The sequence below is a fragment of the Rhea pennata genome, chromosome 2, assembly GCF_028389875.1.
Source record: "Rhea pennata isolate bPtePen1 chromosome 2, bPtePen1.pri, whole genome shotgun sequence".
Classification (NCBI taxonomy): Eukaryota; Metazoa; Chordata; class Aves; order Rheiformes; family Rheidae; genus Rhea; species Rhea pennata.
This window is the reverse complement of record NC_084664.1, coordinates 62,488,697-62,509,318: the sequence shown is the minus strand read 5'-3', so window position 1 is coordinate 62,509,318 and position 20,622 is coordinate 62,488,697. Positions and strand designations below refer to the sequence as shown.

The 20,622-nt window shown below is 37.8% G+C and overlaps 1 protein-coding gene across 6 annotated transcripts; it reads right to left on the bottom strand.

Moving 5' to 3' along the window:
* Window positions 1-6,711: 6,711 nt before the first annotated feature.
* Window positions 6,712-20,516, bottom strand: C2H7orf57 (chromosome 2 C7orf57 homolog). Of its 6 annotated transcripts, none has more exons than XR_009957446.1 (9): window positions 20,193-20,310; window positions 18,835-19,032; window positions 18,004-18,112; window positions 17,710-17,872; window positions 11,900-12,000; window positions 10,741-10,877; window positions 9,328-9,342; window positions 9,156-9,253; window positions 6,712-8,144 (listed from the first exon to the last, which is right to left on the bottom strand). XR_009957446.1 is itself a non-coding variant. In XM_062567935.1 (9 exons), exons 1-8 carry the CDS (start codon window positions 20,248-20,250, stop codon window positions 8,098-8,100), a joined length of 828 nt encoding a protein of 275 aa, XP_062423919.1. In that variant the 5' UTR covers window positions 20,251-20,310; the 3' UTR covers window positions 6,712-7,030; window positions 8,079-8,097. The 6 variants fall into 6 exon arrangements, 1 of the variants encoding a protein (XP_062423919.1); XM_062567935.1 differs by lacking the exon at window positions 9,156-9,253 and having other exon boundaries at window positions 6,712-7,030; window positions 8,079-8,144; XR_009957447.1 differs by lacking the exon at window positions 20,193-20,310 and adding an exon at window positions 20,459-20,516 and having other exon boundaries at window positions 9,156-9,342.
* Between the last annotated feature and the right edge of the window lie 106 nt (window positions 20,517-20,622).

Below are 20,622 nucleotides of genomic sequence, written 5' to 3'. Positions count from 1 at the left end.
CCCGCGCGGGGAGGGGCGAGGCGCTGAAGAGCAAGTGAAACCAAGGTTTCCGCCGCTCCCGCCCGGCAGCCCGGCCTCCTCCTCCTCCTCCCTCTCCCACCGCCCCCAACTCGCCGTCACCGCGCGGGGCCGGCGAGGGCACGTAGGGGCCACCTAGGGCGCGGGGTGCCCTCGCCGTGGGGCGAGGAGGGGCTCCGCCGGGCCCGCGGCGGGCTGCGCCCCCATCCGCCGCCGCCGCGGAGCGGGGCGGGGCGGGGCGGCCCCTCCCGCCGCACCGGCAGCGGTTGGCTCGCTCGCGCCAGCGGCCGTGTGTGGCGGGCGGTTGCCGTGACGACGGGAGGAGGCGGGCGCGCGCCCGAGGGCCGCACCTCGGTGTCACCAGGCGGACGGCAGGGGGCTGCAGGAGGAGAGCGTGGCGGCGCGGCGCTCCGCCGGCCCCTCGGGACAGCGGCCTGGGCACCTTGAGGTGTACATGACTGATACAAACGCGTGCTGGAACACCGAGGTTTGCGGAGTTAGGTCGTAGGGATGCTGGTATTTTTCTAATTGATGGCACACAGGAAAACAGGTGTTAAATAAACGATGCATACATAAAATACATATTTTTACATATATATACTTATATAGGTGTGTGTATATATTTATACATATACACACACCTATATACATACATATGAGTGCATAGAATCAGAATCGGTAAGGTTGGAAGGGACCTCTGGAGATCACCTAGTCCAACCTCCCTGCTCAGCAGGGTCACCTAGAGCATGTTAGACAGGGTTGCATCCAGGCAGGCCTTGAAGATCTCCAGAGAAGGAGACTCCACCACCTCTCTGGGCAACCTGGTCCAGTGCTCTGTCACTCTCACAGGGAAGAAATTCCCCCTCACGTTCAGGCGGAACTTCCTGTGCTTCAATTTCTGCCCATTGCCTCTTGTCCTGTCACACGAGACAACTGAAGAGAGTTTGTCCCCGTCCCCTTGACACTCTCCCTTCAGATACTTATACACACTGATAAGATCCCCCCTCAGTCTTCTCTTCCCCAGGCTGAAGGGCCCAGCTCTCACAGCTGTTGCTCAGAGGGCAGATGCACCAGCCCTCTGATCATCTTTGTAGCCCTATGCTGGACTCTCTCCAGTAGCTCCATGTCTCTCTTGTACTGGGGAGCCCAGAACTGGACACAGTACTTGAGGTGAGGCCTCCCCAGGGCTGAGTAGAGGGGCAGGATCACCTCCCTTGACCTGCTGGCAACACTCTTCCTAATGCACCCCAGGATACCACTGGCCTTCTTGGCCACAAGGGCACATTGCTGGTTCATGGTCAACCTGTCACCCACCAGCACTCCCAGGTCCTTCTCTGCAGAGCTGCTCTCCAGCAGGTCAGCGCCCAGCTTCTACTGGTGCATGGAGTTATTTTTCCCTAGGTGCAGGACCCTGCACTTGCCCTTGAACCTCATGAGGTTCCTCTCTGCCCAACTCTCCAGCCTGCCCAGGTCTCTCTGAATGGCAGCACAGCCCTCAGGTGTGTCAGCCACTCCTCCCAGCTTGGTATCATCAGAAGACTTGGTGAGGAGGCACTCTGTCCCCTCATCCAGGTCATTGATGAAGAAGTTGAACAGGATGGGACCCAGTACTGAGCCCTGTGGGACGCCACTGGCCACAGGTCTCCAACTAGACTCCACGCCACTGATGATGACCCTCCGAGCTCTGCCTTTCAGCCAGTTCTCAATCTATCTCACTGTCCACTCATGTAACCCACGCTTCCTGAGCTTCCCTAGGAAGATGTTATCATTATCACTACTACTCAAGAGTTATTTCAAGTTTACATTCTTGTAGAGACAACCTAGGATGTCTTTCAGTGTACTTCTTTTACTAGACCTTTAGTATGGCAAGAACGGTGTTGAGGAAAAAAATCCAGATGACTTCTGCTGTTTGAACACCCTGACCTTTTCCTGTACTTTCCTGGGAAACCCTAACTCAGATAAACCTATAGTCACTGCAGGCACCAATATTTATCGTTGTAGATACTAAATTCAGCATTTCAACCAACCAACAGCCACAAAGCATGTAAGCCCTCAGCCTCAGCTTTGGATGGAAAGCAAGTGTTAATCTGCAGGATATTCAAGAATTTATTTGGATAAAAAGTTCAAGTCTTTTAATCTGTAATTTAATTGGCCATTTCAGCACCCAGTGATAACAATGTACTAGTTGAAATGAGACTTAAACAGCATCAAAACAAGACAACTGAGGGGTCATCTTCATTACAATGATAACTTGATTTATATCCAGTATCCTTACTATACACAAACCCTGGAGAGTGTGACACTATCATCTCAAGATAGATAATCTTTGAGAATTAAAAACCTGAGCACCAGTCAACAAGTTTTAATACAATAATCCTGCATCACGGAAGTACACTAGCCAGCCACATTGCTTCAGAAAGTTCTCATAATTCCCCTCTAACTAAAAAGAATAAATTCTCCACAACTATGATATAGCTTCTATCACAGCTCAAATTTTTGCAAAGCAAGAAAATCAAATAGGGCCACGATTCCTAATGCCAGACAGGTGAGCATAACACAGTTGTAGCTGTAGCACCTGTAGTGTTATTTCCGTAAGGCTGATCTTGCCAGAGCTAGGTCAATTAGTTTGAGAAAAATAAGTGAAACCAAGTTGTGAATTCAACTCAAGCAATTCTCAGTTTTGAAGGAGCAGTACTTGTTCCTCGTGAAGCACTAGTAAAGATCCTGAGTGACAGGTGACAGCACTTACAAATGGGATCATGAACCAAGCAGACATTTAGCTACAGAATTTCCATTTCTATTTGCAAATGGAAATGGAGTTGCAATCCCACAGCTTTTGAAATAGGAGGCTGAAAAAATATAGTTTGACAAACACTTACCTTCCAGTATGTATCTTGTGTCGTACAAAGCTGTTTCCGATTTTTATGTAATCTGTTAAAAGAGGGTTAGACCAAATATTAGTTCTTTTAATGGAAGATACTCTTAATGTGACACATCTAATTCAAGCCAGAAACTGAGATAATTTCCTTTTCTGTCAATTGGCAAAAAAATCTAAACCAAAAAGCAACAACAACAACAAAATGCACTAACTATAGTTTAACTTTCTTCTTATAGTTGCTGAGGATAAACCCAAAATCCTGCAAAGAGATTTGTAAAATCACTTTTCTTACTGGAACCACACTTAAATTTGTCATACTGGGGAATACTTAGGAGATACAGTGACTGAAATCACTCAAAAAAAAAAAAAATCGCTCAAATCCTTGACAGGTAAAATAAAAGCACAAATTCCTAACATAGCCTCTGTTTTTCCATTCCTTGGATATTTATCAAAAACTGAAACTTACGGTAGTAAATAAACTAAAATAAGCACTTCAGAACAGCGTTTTAATTACACGGAAGAAATCGTTCCTTTAAATAGCAATATTACCTCTTCCTCTCAGGGCCAACTAAAAAACCTGCTTAGCCTTTCAAGAGGTTTGTCATTCAACTATGTTAAAGAGAATAATCAGTGTAAATTAGCTCATTTATAAACAAAGAATAATAATATCATATATTCAGGTTACCATAGATACTTTGACTGAAAGGTTTAATAAATAATGCATCTGAGTTGAGTAATTGGTTACTGTAGTAAACCTTGCTCTCAATCTCCTGTACAAAACATTATTATAAAAACAGGAAGCTTAAAATCAATTTAAATTTTAATAACTATCTTTGTTTTTTCATTCCATTTTATATCAGAGGGAAAAGAGTATCTCAAGTAAAAATACAAAATATGTTCAAAATTGTTATTTTGGAAAGTTGAAAAACGCACCACTACATGTTGAGATTCTTGCAAAAATAAACTACAAAAACTTTAGTTTGCCTCACCTTTTAGATTTTCATATTGCATGGATGAAAGTTTGCATCTGTGCAAAATAAGGCTGTCCTTTATATCCAAAATAATACCCTTTCCTGCTCATCACAAAGCATTCTTGATTGGATAATTCAGCACAACTGTTCACTCACCTAACCTCAAGTCATTTTGGTCATTTAGTATCATTAAAATTATTTATAGAAGCATAGAAAGTGCTAAGACTGGACTTCTATAGCTTTTTCTCTTTTACACAAACTATTACATAGTAAGTAGTTACATAATAAACATATATACATGATCATCTGCAAAACCAGAACACCACACTATTTACTTGTTTACAGAAGGAAAATGGGCTTTAGTCTACATCCTTTGCCTATTCAGATACACACATCCAGTGACAAATATGAATAAATTGATATGCTGAATTCAGTGACATTTTAGATGCTTAAGAAATGCATAGACAAGTTTATTTTGTTTACATTGCTACACAAAGAAAATTAATGTATACATATCCTTGATTTCTGAAAATGGTTTCTGGTTTAACAAGGCATAATTGATAAGAATAAAGTACATATTCTGTCAAATTAAAATGAAAACAACTATTCAACTTTGCTGCAGTTAAATGAACAGGAAAATTATTCTTAGGTAACTTCCAAATTATTTTTAAATCTGTATCTGGAATTCTGTTTTAAAGATACTCACATAGTAAGTAGGCTTCGATGTAGTTTATAAACTGTAACTGCACTTTGGTTTTATGTTCTGGCAGATTGCAGAACAATCACCGTTTAAAAAAAAAAAAAAAAAAAACACAAACAAACAAACAAACAATAAACCCAGCAACAACCACCACCTCAAAAGCAAAAACCATTTCATGTATTACTTAAAGTCATTTGGCTCGGAGATGGAACACAACACAACTAAAGAAATATTGCAGCATTTAAAACAAGAAATGCTAGATTTGTTAAGTGCCCAGCTTTTGACTTCAGAGTATCTTTGAAAAAACAAACACTACACACTTTTCCAGCTCCAGCAGCTTCCAACGCTTTTTCTTTGGAACTACTGACAACTCCGAAAATCTTGCCAGTTCCATGACTACCTTGACTCAGAAAGTAAATAATACAGAACATAATTATTGGGATAAGGTGAACTTAAGCAAAATGTTTCCATGCTTAAACTCATTTGGAATTTTTGATTTGCTACTCTGATTTGATGGCCTTTGCTCAACTGGTAACACACACTTCTGCTGCAGCTCTCTGTTATTCTGAGCACAGAAACACAAATTCCAAGGTTCGCTATGTGCTCTTATAATAAGAAATCTGAAAGTCTGAAACAGCACTTCAGGTTGTTAATGTTCTATCTTACAGCATTCAAACTGTGATCCATGAAGACTCAGTTGGCTGACAGTGCAGATCAAACCTCTCTTTAGCTTGACTAAGGAAAACTGAATATACATTAATGCCACTTTAAACCAAAGTTTAGCAATTTGAGGAATGCCATGAGGGCATTACCTAATGGTGAATGTGGCAAAAACAAGATAATGTTTAAAATCTGATATGGTGCACTGAAAGTCTGTAAAATAAACACGAAGAACACCTCTGTAGTAAAGCAAAATAAAAGTAACGAGTTAAGATCGTTAGTGACCAAGTTAAGGTCTCAGTTTTCATTCTTTCCCTTCCTCTTAACAATTGCTTAAAGAAAGGAACAGCTTTGGACAAGAACTTCAACACAGAGTGTTCAAAAGTAAAGAGCATTTAGACATCAGATGATTCAAAGTATTAAATAATTTTAGGAAACTTCATACAAAAAAAGAAGAAACCATAATACAGAAGAGAATTATTAGAATTTTCCCCAAAAAGTAAGCAGTATTATAGAGTAATGCAGTATTACACATACACAGGAATTCATATTTTATGGAATAGATTTAGATGACTTTGGCACAGCATGCCCCTCTAAGTCTGTGTGAATAAGTTGCCTATAAATTTGAAAATACTTTTAAATATCCATATTATTATTGTTTCATAGCATTACTATCTCCAACTTTTTTGATAAATTTGTACTGAACATCTTGACGAAAACTTTATACAAAAAATTGAAATGGATTCAATATACATATAAAAGCACAAAAGCTCTACTACTCAACTGATAAGCATCAGAAAAGACTTGGCTGTCTTAATCAACTGAACTCCACAGAGTTGCATCATCTCCTTTTTCAGAAAGGCTATTTCCCAGAAATAGCCTTCATTTAAATAATGCAGTTTACCATTGCTGAGCAGAACAATTTATGGCCTCTTTTCAGACATTAATAATAAATATTATAATATTATTCAAAGACTGTGCCAAAAAACATAGTTGAATTCTCAGAGATAGGTTCATCTGACTGGGTAATTCTGAAGAACTCATAAAATGGTACTTGTTCTTTCTGAAAATTGTGGAGTTACTGTTAATTGTTATATTGTTTAAAATTTTAGAGCTGAAATCCTGAGAATATCAAGAATTTGTCTGTTATACATACATACACAGTTTCTTCACACAAATTTATTATTTATTGCTGCTCCATAGCGACAGTTTTTCTTCTGATCAAGCTTTAACATTATAACCCCAGCTTTGGCATCCCTTGGTACTCTAACCTGTAAGACTACATTTTACCAAAAATCTCTGCATTCAAAGTAAAATTAAAGGTTTCAATATACCTGAACATAATTAACAAAACAAATTTTAAATGGAAACTCACTTAAGCTAATATTTCTCTGTATTTTTTTCCTCAGATACCACTTGATAGAACTTAAATTTCTTCATATTTGGAAGAGTGTACTGATTAATCAATAACTACACATCAGCCATTATCATATATTTTAGTTCTTTATTTTCGTAAATACAACTTGGAAGCCTGAATTATTGGTTAAAATGAATGGCAAAGACTCAGCTGCTGGCTATTCTGAAATCAGTAGTAAAACTCCCACCAGCTTCCATTGAAATTTTGGGGCCTTAGGATTAGCAATAGGTTTATGTATTTCCAAGCAAATTTCATAGCAAAGTTTTAATGAAAAGTATTGCTTAACCAAACTTTCTAAACATTCTGTTTGTGAAGATGCAGAATCAGTAATGCATTAAAATCTTCAGTTCTGGATTCAAAGGTGTGAAATGTATTGAGTGCACACTCTGAAAAGGAAAATAATCCAATTACCAATTTTGTTTATTAAAAGTTTTGTTTGTTACAGTATAAGCAAAAAAATCCTATTAAAATTCAGCCACTTTCTAACAGGCTTTATAATAAAATACATCTACTTGCACAAGATTTCAGGGATAACTCCTCATTCAAATAGATAAAAGAGTAAACATTAAAATGTCAGTATCTAACTTTCAGAATAGTAATATAATTAATATACATTGCTATTTCAAAGTATATTTTTTGATGGAATGAATAAACAAAGAAAACTAACATTTAGGTTTTGCAAGTCAAAATTTAAAATTATTATTTAAAGGCTGTGAAAGTGCAGACACCACGCATAGCTTAGTCAGTCTCACTTACCCTAATGATTCATCTTCTATAAAACAGGACCGTAACAGGGAATGCCTCTAAGGTCTTAATTTAATTCTGTATACTACAACCAGTCCTTATGCAGGAGATGTAGTGACAAAATCATGTAAGAAAGCTGAGTCTTAGTCTGGTCTAAATCTGCTTTGGCGGCTAAGATACCATCTTTCCAGGGAAGCATTGACATTTTTACCCAAAGTAGCCATATTAGTTCAATCATTTCTACTGACATTTAGTCCCATACCATACAGTTCCACTTTACCTTCCTTTATGATATATGAGTATAATCATAACCAAACCAGCAAGTCTCTAACTACATTGGTACGGTACTCATGTATAGTCAAGATCAGCAGCAACAGGGTAATCTTATTTGGCAGCAGCAGAAGAGCACTAGTATTGTGTAGAAGAAAATTTCAGTTTTGCTTCTTGAAACTAGATTAAGAAAAGGTCTAAGAGTACACTGACAGCTGTTGCCTGTGCTTTACAGCTTGCTGTAATTAAGCACAATAAAGTTCATCTGGGATATAAAATAACTGAATACTCAACAAAGGAGCAATTTAACTAGAAATGTAATCTTATCAGATAGATGTAATCTAGCATATAAATAGTGGACTTTATGATAAAGCATATAATGCTTTACTTTTCCCAATATTCTTTTAAGACATTTATTACATTCCTGAAGCTGTGGCTTTCACTTGTTGCTTGCAGCTGCTGTTTCAGGCTGTGATGTCTCTGAATCTGAAAAGAAAAAAAAAAAAAAAGATGAAAGTACTGATGATATCTTCATATCTTCAACCATAGGAGCAACAAGATCAGCTAGTTTCTGCTTTTCCTCCCTCCTCTCAAAATACATACAAATTCTAATAGTTTAATTTCTGACTAAGCAGATAGACAAAGTACATGCAAAGTTTACAGTATGATGTAAATCTACAATCCAAGATAAATGCCCTGTAATTCCATTTTATCTCTTATGTGATATTTCTTGGGCTTAGTTTATGCAGCAGAAAACAGAGAAAGCTCCATCACAGAAGGGATGTGATGAGGAAAGATCCTCATTCTGCCAGTTGCTTTGGATGAGCAGACAAAAGTACCCAAATGGAAGAAAATGCAAGCACTGCTTTCAGGACACACCTGAGAGCATTAAGAGGACAAAGTCAAAAACTGAATCAAGGTACAAATTGCCTGGGGCAAAACCACACTGATCAGGGCATTAACTTTTTTTTTTTTTTTTTTTTTTTTTTTTAAGGGAGAGAAAAAAAACAATGCGATATATAATACATCTCAGGCTGACTAGCTATGGTTGACAAAAGAAGACAATACAAGAAAGGCAGGTGTCATGTTATTTAACAGTTTGAGAAAGAAAAGCACTTCAAAAAATAAAACGTATGTGTGTATCAAACTATGTAGCACATTAACTTTTCACCAATCTTTACAGTCTACCCACCATTTCATTTTCTGTTTGTGCTTCAGCACTATATCCAAACAAATTTAACCATTAAAGAAAACTGAAGATTTTCAGGGTATTTCCAAAATGTCACATTTGAGGCACACTTCACATTAAAGAAATCAGCTATAACCAAGTGAACGTATTTGAAGGCTTTGAAAATCCCAAACCCCTTCCTTTTCTTCAGTAACGGAAAATTCATTAATAAAAAAGTCAGTGCACTAGAATGTTAAATAGAATCTACAGCCAAAAGCAGAGTATTAATGATCTTCATTCATGTTAAAGAAGAACATTTTTAGATTGACCTATAAGTCTTCATTTCTCCTAAGGCAGCATCTTTTGCATGATCAGAGATTGGATACTCAAGCTAATTTTGAAGAGTAGTTTCCTCAGATTAGGCACCCTGTTTCAGGTCCAGAGTGAGATCTCGGTTCATCACTTTAGCTTTCTGCTCTCCTGCTTTCCTCTGATACTCACCTAGAGAAAGAGGTTCTGCAAAGAAGACAAAAAACCCTTTACTATAAATATATTCATTCTTAATAGTTAATGGAAGACAAAAAAAAAAAAAAAAAAGAGAGAAATCAATTCATGAAGTGCTATTCACACAAACTAAATTGACCTGCCTTTAAACATTGCACACATTGATATATCAAAGTTCAAGAGAGTCACAAACAACAATCCACAAGTATTCACGGATATAGTTAAAAAAAAAAGTCTAAAAATGTATAGTAAATTCTGGAGCTTACAATATGTATATTTTTACAATATTGTATATTTTAAAAGGTTGCTATACAAAGCTGATACAGTAGTTTAGTAACCAAGTTGGGTGTAAAAAATTGAAACAAAAGGTCTTTGACATAAGTAAAGATTACTCAGTAAATTAAAAAAAAAAAAAACAGCAAATACACATTACATGAAATACAAATTGAAACAAGTGAAGGGTACATGAGTTAATTTTAAAGGGACAGCAAGATGCCAGGAAATATTGCCAGTTGATAACAGGAAGACCAGAATTTTCCATTAAAAAAATGGAAATGAATTGTAGAAGTGTTAAGTGCACAGAACTCATGCTTTTGCAGAAATATTACTTACATAGAAATATTTTTACTTTCTATAAACAAGTTTATTCACAGAAAAAAATAAATAAATTTATACAGTACTAAGACGGTAAATTAGTATGATTATCAGGACTATTTAATGCTTGCAAGATGGATTTCCCCAGATACACAGAAATAAATCATGTATTTCATAGTTACTATCATTGTGCATGACAAGGTAATATTTGAAAGCATAATATTTGAAAGCATGAATACTGTATAATTTTTACTATAATAAAACTGCTTCAAAGCCACTATATTCAAATAAATGTATATATTTATTTTTATGGTATTTTAAGTACAGTGATCTATTTCCTAAATACTACTATCAATTATATTTTTTAAAGGAGTTTTAGTAAAAACTTAAGAGCCAAGAATAATTCACAACAAATAGGCAGCAAATACTTCACAGTCTGCTTAACTTTAAGCAAGAGGACAGCTGTGTCTCGCTTTCAACTTTTTACAAAAAAAAAAAAAAAAAAAAAAAGTAACACAGAGAATCTCTGGATCATAACATGACATGCTTTTACAATATTGAATATTTTAAAAAGCCACAAAAATCCCTGCATTCTCTGACTACAAGCAAGATTCCACTTTTGTTCTTCTTATTTGTTTTTGTTCTTTAAAAAAGGTCTTTGGGTACAATATGCCAAGCATTGTAATTCAGTAATTTTTATCATATTTAATGAAATACATAGAAATTATTAGGGCTAACTTTGGCTGTTACTTTGAGATCACAACTCACTTGGGGGAGAAAAGAGAGGAGAAGACAAGCAGCTTGCAATAATTTTACCTTTGGACTGCTCACTGTTTTCTGATGTTTGTTGAACCCTTTTTTCCCTTTCAGTGCGCTGCTGAATCCAATCAGTGCCATAACCGTTGCTAATTAATTTGCTGAAGTTTACTGCTTCACTGTTTCTCTGAGCAGGCCTGTAAAGCCAAACAATACATATTGGGGAACAAAGATAAAGTAAACCACAATGAGGATTAGGAGGAAAAAATTTATTTTGCACATGAAAAACAGTGACCTTGTACCAAATAGTTTATTTGCAAGTAAGAGTAAGCAGGAATATATATGCTACATATAATTATCTAAGGAAAAAAAAAAACCACACGTCTACACCTGATTCACAAAACACACATGCTAATTTTACATAAGAGCAGCCATGCATTTTATTGAACATGTATAATAATTACAGAATTCTGGCCCTAGGAAAAAGAAATGAAAAAGGGAAGTCATATGAAGAATGTGAGAGTTAGAAAGGTTGATAATATTTATTATAATAATGTTATGAAGGTGATATTTTGTCCTCAAGTTTAATTACTTAGTTTGCATTAACACATTTCTAAAATACACTGAAATTATTGATGTCTATGTGTCATGTATTTTTAAGATTTAAAATCCTCTGAAGCAATTCAGGTCTATGCATAGCTTAATGATGTAATTATTTGCTTAGAAAATTGTTACATCTTCCAGGTGTTCATTATAGCGTTTTTGTTGTGCCGCATCTCATACTAGGCAATTGTTAATACGATTTCTTAAAATGATAGTCTCACTTGTATCTTTATAAACTATGCTCACAGAAATAATGAGAAACAACGCAGCTGATATCTGTTTACTGGTATTGAGAACAACAACAACCACCACCACCCCCAAACAACTTAGAATATGGTAAAAATGTTGAGCTACATGAAGTTCTACCACACAACTGTATGCTTACTTTTCCTAAAGCAAAGTTCCATTTAATATATTTGGCATGTAAGCTGAAGTCCTATTATTTTAGTTGTTTATAAAACCATTTCAGTACTCCAAATAATAGCAAGTTATCAGCAAGAAGGACCAACAAGTCCATAAATACATTCACAGATCTATACAATTTCATAGGGTTACTCATTTGCACAAATTACTGCAGTATTAGGAGTTTAATGAATTTCATAAATGTACTACTTACATAGGAGGAAAAGTAAGCTTATTTTTCCCACTGAATTCCTTGTTTGTAGAAACATTCTGGATTCTGCTTTGATATTTGGGGTTTATAGCTGGAAGCTTTACCTGTGTTACAGAAATCTTAATTTAGTAAAGTAAGTTATGATAAAAATGAGAGTTGTATTAAAGACTAAGAATTTTTAAGTGCTACTATCTTAGGAATATTATTTCCAGCAGTAAGCATCCAGGAATATAAGGGAATACTGTAAGATAATAAAGCACTTATTTATTCCAGATGAGATGCGTTGTCTGCTGTCTGTTCAGTATAGCAATAATGTGGAATATGTTCATCTATGACCTTTTTCCTTGCTGTAGGCTTCTACAGAAAGTTAAGTTTCAAATTCAAATTTAGCAATTGCAACCTCTCATCTTGGCTCAGTTCTCCATATGAGATATTTGAAAACAACCTGGTCTTACCGAAGTCAATAGAACCAGAAATTCACTCTGAGTTTAATTATGGCAAGTCTTTTGGATAAAAAGCATAGGAAAACTCATATAATAATAATACTATTATAATACATTAATTTGAGGTTTGAGATTCCAACAAATGCAGATATATTAGGGGAAGCCTACCTAGGCTAAATACTATTTAGTACTTAGCCTACTACTACTAAACACTACTTTTATCATCTTTTTACATATAAATGGCAGATAAAAAAAACCCTCAGTGTTGCCTAATGATTATAGAGTTCACCTCTTTGATTATACTGAAAGATCGCAATAAGGCAGACAGATAAGAAGCTAGTGAGATGGCATTACAAAATCTAGAAATGAAAGTTAGAAAACTGAAAAGTAATGGAAAAGCATCAGCAACACATATTAAAGCTGTGTATTTTAAGATTCATCAGAATCACTGACTATGGAAGGGTCAGACATTCCTCAAACAAAAACATTAAACTAAATATCCCCAACAAGTTCTAGATATTTTTCATTAATAACTGGGAAGAAATCTGAGGCTTAAAAATAAATAGATAAAAATAAAGTCTGTAAAGACTACTTTCAGCTTCTTTCACATCATTAAGGAAAAAAAAATGAAAATGGCATGAACTATTTTCAAAGTCTTTCCTTTATTTTAATATATTGTTTTAATTAATACTATTTTGACCATTTTATCTTTTAAACATCTGAAACAGGAGAGATGATTTTCTTATTTTCTGGAAGAAATCGATTTTGAAACAGGAGGCCAATTCAAACCATCTTATTTCAGTGCAAAAATTCCTACAGACTGCAGTGGAGACATTTTCACTAGAAGAAGAATTCCAGAATCTGGTAACAAAATTGATGGGCTACTACCTTGCAGACAAACAGAATGATGATATGTTGATGCTTAAAGATAGGAAAAGATGGGATGCTTGTCAAATAAAAAGAGATGATGCTAATAATATTCTTATGCAGTGATGCTGAATGAAAATAGGTGTTTTTTTCCAACTTAAAGAAGGTGAAAAGCTGCCTTACGACTGTTTTTCAAATCCATGAACTCTTACTTTCTGCAGCAATCCATTTGTATTTTACATTTCAAAAAACATTAACCTACTGTGCAAGAAATATTACTCTTTTCTGTTTATCATTATACCATTTCAGGTACAACACACCATGGAAATTCCAGATCCAGGACACAGTTACTGAGTGTTGAAACTTATAAAATCAATTTAACAATACAAGTATAAACCATCAAGGCCTGGTAACTTTTGGTGCTTATTTGGTGCTTATTATGCATAGCATACAGGGCAACATAGAAACACAACATGATTTGATATTCAACACAAATAGTAGCTGGAAAGAGAGGAGACTGAGAAGAAACATTAGAAAAGCAAGTCTAGAATTTAAAGATATAAAAATAGAGAGAGACAACTATCAAAAATAAGTCAAGGAAAAGAAAGAGAAGAGGACAGGCAAAGAGAAGAGACTGAAGACTAACACAATGAAACTTCTGCATTGTTTTAAATGCTCAATTTCTTTTCCTCAAATTAAAAAAAAATAAGATTAATGTAAACTAAAAGTACCAAAACATTTCACAGTGTTCAAATCCAATAACGAGTGACATAAGGAACTAAGGAGTAGATTAGAATTTGTTTTTGAAGAGAATCAAATCAGGTCTGGAATGTCATCAGGTTTTACTTTACTGTGCAAATTCAGTGTTAAGAACACGTCCTTGTGCCATTACACTCTTATGATTTATAGCTGAGGAGGCATCTTCACTTTGACAGGTCTCTATTTAACAGCCATAGTGTCTCCAAGAAAAAAAACAAAACAAAAAACCCATGTAGGTCATTTTTCACACATTCTCTGTTTAAAATGTTCTCTCCCTTTGTGATGCGATGGTAACAGCATACTCTGAAATTACTATTTACATCTGCTATACATATAAGTTTATTAGACTCGGATTCAAATAAACAGTAATTGTGATATGTAGGCCAAATACTTGAAGTGATGCCGAACAACTCTTACTGTATGCATTAAAGGTTCAAAAGGAAATGTTGCCACTGAGGCTTATTGTTTAGTTGTGCTCTACCACTAGAGATACTAAATGCATTGCCAGTAATATTGATCCTATTCTCCTTTTTGCTTGGACGAAGAATCCCATCATTGAGAACTGCACAAACTTTCTGGGAATGCAGAGAAGCCTCTCATTCTTCTGACAACTTAAATATCTGTGTATTGACTAGGAGCATGATATGACCTACTCTTCAAAGGAATACATAGGGTTCTTAAGGGTTTTTTGGGTATGAAATATTTACCACAGAAACTAAAAGCCCACTCACCACAGCTCTAGTAAAATTTCCATATAGAAAAAGTACAACAACAAAAACCAATTACTTGTACTTACTATATAATAAATACTTACATATATATACATATGTATACTTACATGAAATAAATATATACCTATGTATACCTAACAGAACTCCATGACACTTTACAAAAGAGAACCCTATCATTACCTCCTTTTTATAGCAAAACTGAGGCACAGCAAGGTGAGACGACTTGCACAGGCTAATGGCGCAGACTAGTGGCAGAGCTGGGAATACACAGAATTCAAGTATCCCGAGTCCCCCATTCAGTGTGCTTATTTATTAGGCCAAACTGCAGATAAATTGAAAAAGTACTGGTATAATCTAGTTTTGTGTTTCCTGTGTCCCCAGTATACTGAGGGAAGATAGCAATTAAAAGGTGAAAACAGAAATGAAAAGGTGAATTATAGGATGAACAGGGAACTTCTAATACTTCTACTGGAAGCATGTTGACTGTTTGGGTGTGAATAGCACTACATCTAAAGTTCTTTCCAACCTCTGGAAAAAAACAGTCTTTAACAAAAAGTCCAATGCAAATGCCTAGGAGATACGATTCCAAGGGAGTAGTTCTAGTGGGGTAGCAGAAAAATTCTCTAACTGTGATACTAATCCTGATACTGCCTCTAATTTATCTCCTACTTACGCTCAGCCTCTCTTTCAGTTCGTAGCATTTTCAACCCACCCTGGTTGGTCCACATGGTCAGTAGGCTAAAGGATGTTTCTATTTGGCCTAGTAATCTGTCACTTCAGCATGAGAATGAAAACTAAATCCTTCACATGCTGACAGCTCTGTGCTGCTTTAGAAAAGTATCCTTGCAATCAAGGCAGGAGGAAGGAATAGGATTTGTGATGAGGCTTAGAGAACTGTGTGATGGCTTCCCCTGGTCTCCAGTCCTCCTGCACACAATTACGAACATAAAAAACATTTTTAATATGAGCATTGGAGATTCCAGTATTTCAAGCAGAGTGGCATAAAAGCTTAAAGATCCACGGCAAAGAACCACTTGGGAACCATGTTTTCTGAACTGAGCACAATCAGTACCCTTAGAGGTTTACATGTTTTTGCAGTTGTTCCTAACGGCACCCTTTGAGATTTCTCTCCATGATTGCACCATACCTCTCTGTTCTTAAGGACTGCTGAGTCAGACTGGACTGAAAAAAGTTTTCAATACAATTAATATCACCTAAATACTTCAGGTAGCTTGCCACTGTAGTATCATCCCATAGGCACAAAACTATATTGAATGTTGATTAAAAATGTGTTACCAGTGATTTTGGAATACATCTGTAACCTTTCAACATACAAGATGTAGGGTAAGAAAACTAAAACAAACAAAATTTGGGAAGAGTCACTCCATTGTCTTACTGAAAGATTTCTCAGGGAAGTACTCGTAACAAAACAGAGTTGTCTCTCATAACAAGAGACAACTATAAGGAATAGCTGTGAAAGAAAAGCACCATATGATGTCTCAAAGTATGGGAGACATTCCTCAAGAAGAAAGGTATGAAGAAGGAGGACAACCATTTCAGAGCTGTTCGGGGAAGGAGCTAAGGAGCAGAATGATCCTCATATCTGTCTTTTTACGCATCTAATCAAAGAGTCAGGCTTGGGATTTAGCACCTTGAGCAAAACTCAGCTTCAACTTTCAAGAGTGATGTAGGATATGAGATTTGGAAACTGAGCTGAATGTAACATCACCAAAAAGGAAAGTGGGTATGCAGAGCCTACAAAACAAATTGGACTTACCCTGACTACACGTGAAACTGGGTCTTGATCAAACTCCACCCCCAACAGAAACAGATCTCAGTCTCACTTCAATAGCCACCACGTAGATCTGAATTGCACCTACTCTTGTCAAAATTAAATTGGACTCAGAGCAGTGAAGATAGTGTGTTCTTAAATAAGGGAGTGAGGGACAGTGCTTCATCTCCCTCCTGTTTTCAACCTGTAAGGGGCTGCCATAACAATTTTTATTTCTGTTTTTAGTACTTTAAATTCCGCTTCCAGTATTTTAAGTCTCTGACGGAGAAAAAACTTCACCTAGAGACATCAGGCAAATTATAGCTTAATCATACATTGTGTATTTGACTGTTTCCACAGACAAAAAGGACATTCCCAAGCCTATCCTGAAAAGTGAGGGCTACCCACTTCCCCAAGCCACTATTCCAAACTTGCATTAGTTACTCATCTCAACAAAGGCAAAGGATTTTCCTAAAATGTCAAGCATTTGCATTTGTAGTTAAGTGGAAGATAGCTACTGGTGTTCAAGTATATCAAAAGTCTTCCCATGGGCACTCCAAAGAACTACAGGAGCTGAAGCACGCAAAACTGAGAGCACGTTAAAAAACAAAACAACAACAAAACCTATCAGGCTTAAACATCTAAATGGGGAAGAAGAGAAGAGGAAAGAGAGAGGCTAGGAAATAGGTTTCCAGCATAAAGCCAAGACATCACACACAACTTTGTTCTAATGGCAGCCTGTGCTAGACTTATTTTACGCTAGATACATCTTCAGTTTTCAGACCAACAGTGCAGTATCTTTCAGGAGCATCTCTTGAATTTTAACTAAAACAAAAGCCCTTCTCTGAATAGTCTTCTGTTCCTCCTTCTTTTTCCCTCTTCCCTTTTCTTTCTTCCTCCTCCAAGACCACTGAACAAGAACTCTATTGACAAAGAGTAAATTCAATTGCAGGGTGGAAATAAAGGATAAGAACACAGAACTACTGGCGTTCATACTTAAAAATATGCACCATAAAATGTTATTGAAAAATTGCATTTCTGGCTCATATGCAGTACCTGGAGCACTTAAGAGAAACATGACTTTATTATCGTTCTATAACTGCAATATAGAAAATTGCTCCTGGAATACAGAAATTGCAGCGGACTATAACTTCCTTTTACTAAGAACCAACAAGTCTAATCAGAAGCATCTTCACAAGCTCTACACAGAAAGCATCATCATCAAATGTCTCTCAATCATACCTTTTTTTTCCCTGTGTTCTCTTTGTCCTCAGCATCCCTTTGCCAAACACTTTTCACATCGAAATCAAATGGTGCTCTTCTTGTCTCATAGTTATTACTATGATGATCACCAGCCTTAAACTCTTCATGAATCATATAATCCGGTATAGTAGAAACATAGTTCCTGCAGACAAAGGTTTAACAGTAATTTGTACTGTGGATAATTATCATACACTTTATTACAAAATATTAATTTGAAACACTAACAGATGAATAGGGAACCTAAGAAGTTATCTGGGATCTCAGCACACTTACTGCGGCTCATTGGTTGTTGGGGGATTTGAGTGGTGTGAGTACCAGTCAGGTGCAGCATACGCTACTGGAGATGAATTCCTTGTAACAGGAGTGTAGTGCTTCAGCAAGTCTTAGGATAAAAAGATAAAAGCTGCTAATGGTCTGACTTCTGAAGACAAAGGGAATGCTTTTATTACCAGATACGTTGCTGCTTTGTCAGGAAGAGATACTTTTCTATTCAATGTTATTCATATCCCTTGGTAAAAATGGACAATCAAAGTCTTCTAGCATTGCATTTAAATTATACCACGTCTTTTGTTTTAAATATTTTGACATATTTCTACCAGTGCCTGGGAATCTGTATTTTTATATTGCTTATTCTACTTTTTTCCAATAAAGTAAATGAAATATAGACTATCCTGGTACAAGAGTAGAGCATGTAGAGAACTGTGACATGCTGAATATTATTATTGAAAAAAAAACACAAAAAAACTCCACCCACTTTATAGACTTCTAAGAAGTTTTCTGACAATGCCTTCAGAGTATTATTTAAATAAACCTGACATATTGTAAAGACTTTTCTATAATGCAGTTAAACTGTCATACTCATCTAACTAGATTAGATACAGTACAAGACTACAGATTTTGGTAATGAGTAGCAAACTTATAAATGGGTTGCAAGTATTGACTTTTAGATCACATTTTCAATCAATAATTTTTTCTATAGTTTAACTTCAAAACTCCAGGGGATTCTTCTGAGGTATCTGCAAGATATCTTCTGAGGTATCTATCTTTTTCTGCCGCAAACTAAGCTAAAAGAAAAAACAAGGGAACAAAAAAGTAGGTGTTCACCAGGTTGGCCTCCTTGCTTTGCCAGCTTTACATATTCTGAGTCAGTATCTTTGATCCACTTCCTGTGGCCTCCAAACATCTTCTCATTGTGAGGTTCTGCAAGGTCACTCAGACCTGGAATCTGAGATGCTGAAGGAAGTGGGATTTCTGAGTTCACCGACTTCTCTGGTTGTTTCAGGGGCATGTGGTAGTACCATTCTACAGTAAAAGAGAAAAAAAAACATTTACAGTAAATGTTTACTGCTAACATCTTCAGGGAGTAAAAGTGACAGACTCAGCCTAAGAAAACCCAAGAAACCTACTTTTCTTGGTGGCAGGAGCAAAGAAATATTAGACTGTTTTGTTCCACTACACTTTCTAATTGGCCCATCAGGAACTGCTCTACCTAATTATCTCAAATGTTCTCATCCTTCTCAGTTTGCTGGGTTACCTCCATCTCAGAACTCCACACCATTTCACACTTTAAGACTGAAGAGAGTTTTTCAAGAGTTGTAAATTGACTGGAAAGAGACGGTATTTCAATGGAAAATGTCAATAGCTGACTGGAAATTTCCTCTAAAATAGATCAGTAAGCCCCATGTAACAGGCTAAACTCTACTTGGATTTAACTAGAACACAAGGTGTTTTAGGATGGGCTTTCTCCCCACAACATCTTCTAGACAACCTTTTCAAAACAGAAAAATGCTGTAATTTAAAATGCAACAAGTGTTAAAACTAGTCAGGAATCGCAAACATGCTTAGAGCTTAGAAAATACTTAAAAAACAGACACTAAATTAGGTGGGTTCCCACCAGGAATCTTTAAAATTAGCCTATCTCACCAGAGCTAAGAACAGACAAACTATCAGTTCCACATTCAGTCATTAAGATCTCCTCCTAGTCCATCCAAAAATCAATTGTTTCCCTCCTCTTAGAAAAAAATCACTGCTTTCAGGCTCGGCTTCCAGAATTACATAAAACAACATACCTTGCCAGCCCCTAAAACACAGAAAACTCCAGTCTGAGGCATGTTTGCCTCAGGAGGCGTGAATGACTGACGGAAGCGTAAGGCACCTGTAACTTCCCTTCCAAAGCAAGATACGGGGAGTTTTACAGGAGGAAAAGCTCGCTTAACAGCACTCTAACATCGCTTCACGCACTGGAAACACTGGGAAGCGCCATCACAAAACGACCCCGAATACCTTCGCCGTACGGGCTAGGACAAACAACAACAGCAAGCACCGTCCAGCAGCCGTCTCACCGGAGGCCCAGGCGAGCCTCAGGGCAAGCAAGGCGGGATACGCCGCCGGCCGCGCAGCGCGGCTGCAGCCCTCCCGCTCGGCGGCGCAAGGAGCGCGGCCGGCAAAGGCGCGGTACTTGCCGCAAGCAGCGTAGCGGCGGCTGCGGGGTGCGGGCAGCTCCCTGACGGCGCTCCTCATCCCGGGGACCGGGCTGGCGGAGAGACGGCAGCGAGAGCCGGCGGGGCTGCGGCCGCCCCGCCCCGCCCTGCCCCACCGCTCCGCGCCAGGCAGCGGCGCCCAACGGCTGCGCGCTCCTCGCCGCCGCCGCCCAGCTCCCTCCCGAGCGCTGCACGCGCCGGCGGAACCCGCCAACCCGGCGCAAGGCCGCCCCAACCGCCGCCCTCACCACGGCGACCGCGGCCGCCGCGCACGGCCCCGCCCCGCCGCGCACGGCCCCGCCTCCCCCCGCCGGGGGCGTGGCCTGGCGGCCGGCACGGCGCGCAGGCGCGGTAGGAAAGCGGGAAAGCGGGCGGCGCAGGCGCACAGGCGCACAGGCTCAGATCCTTGCGC

Excerpts from the sequence above, each read along its gene's own strand:
- C2H7orf57 (XM_062567935.1), bottom strand. The coding sequence starts at position 20,250 with ATGAGGAGCGCCGTCAGGGAGCTGCCCGCACCCCGCAGCCGCCGCTAC. Across the intron at positions 19,033-20,192 it reads CCGCCGCTACGCTGCTTGCG|AATGGTACTACCACATGCCC; the intron begins GCAAGTACCGCG and ends CTTTTACTGTAG. Across the intron at positions 12,001-17,709 it reads AGAACACAGGGAAAAAAAAG|GTAAAGCTTCCAGCTATAAA; the intron begins GTATGATTGAGA and ends TCTGTAACACAG.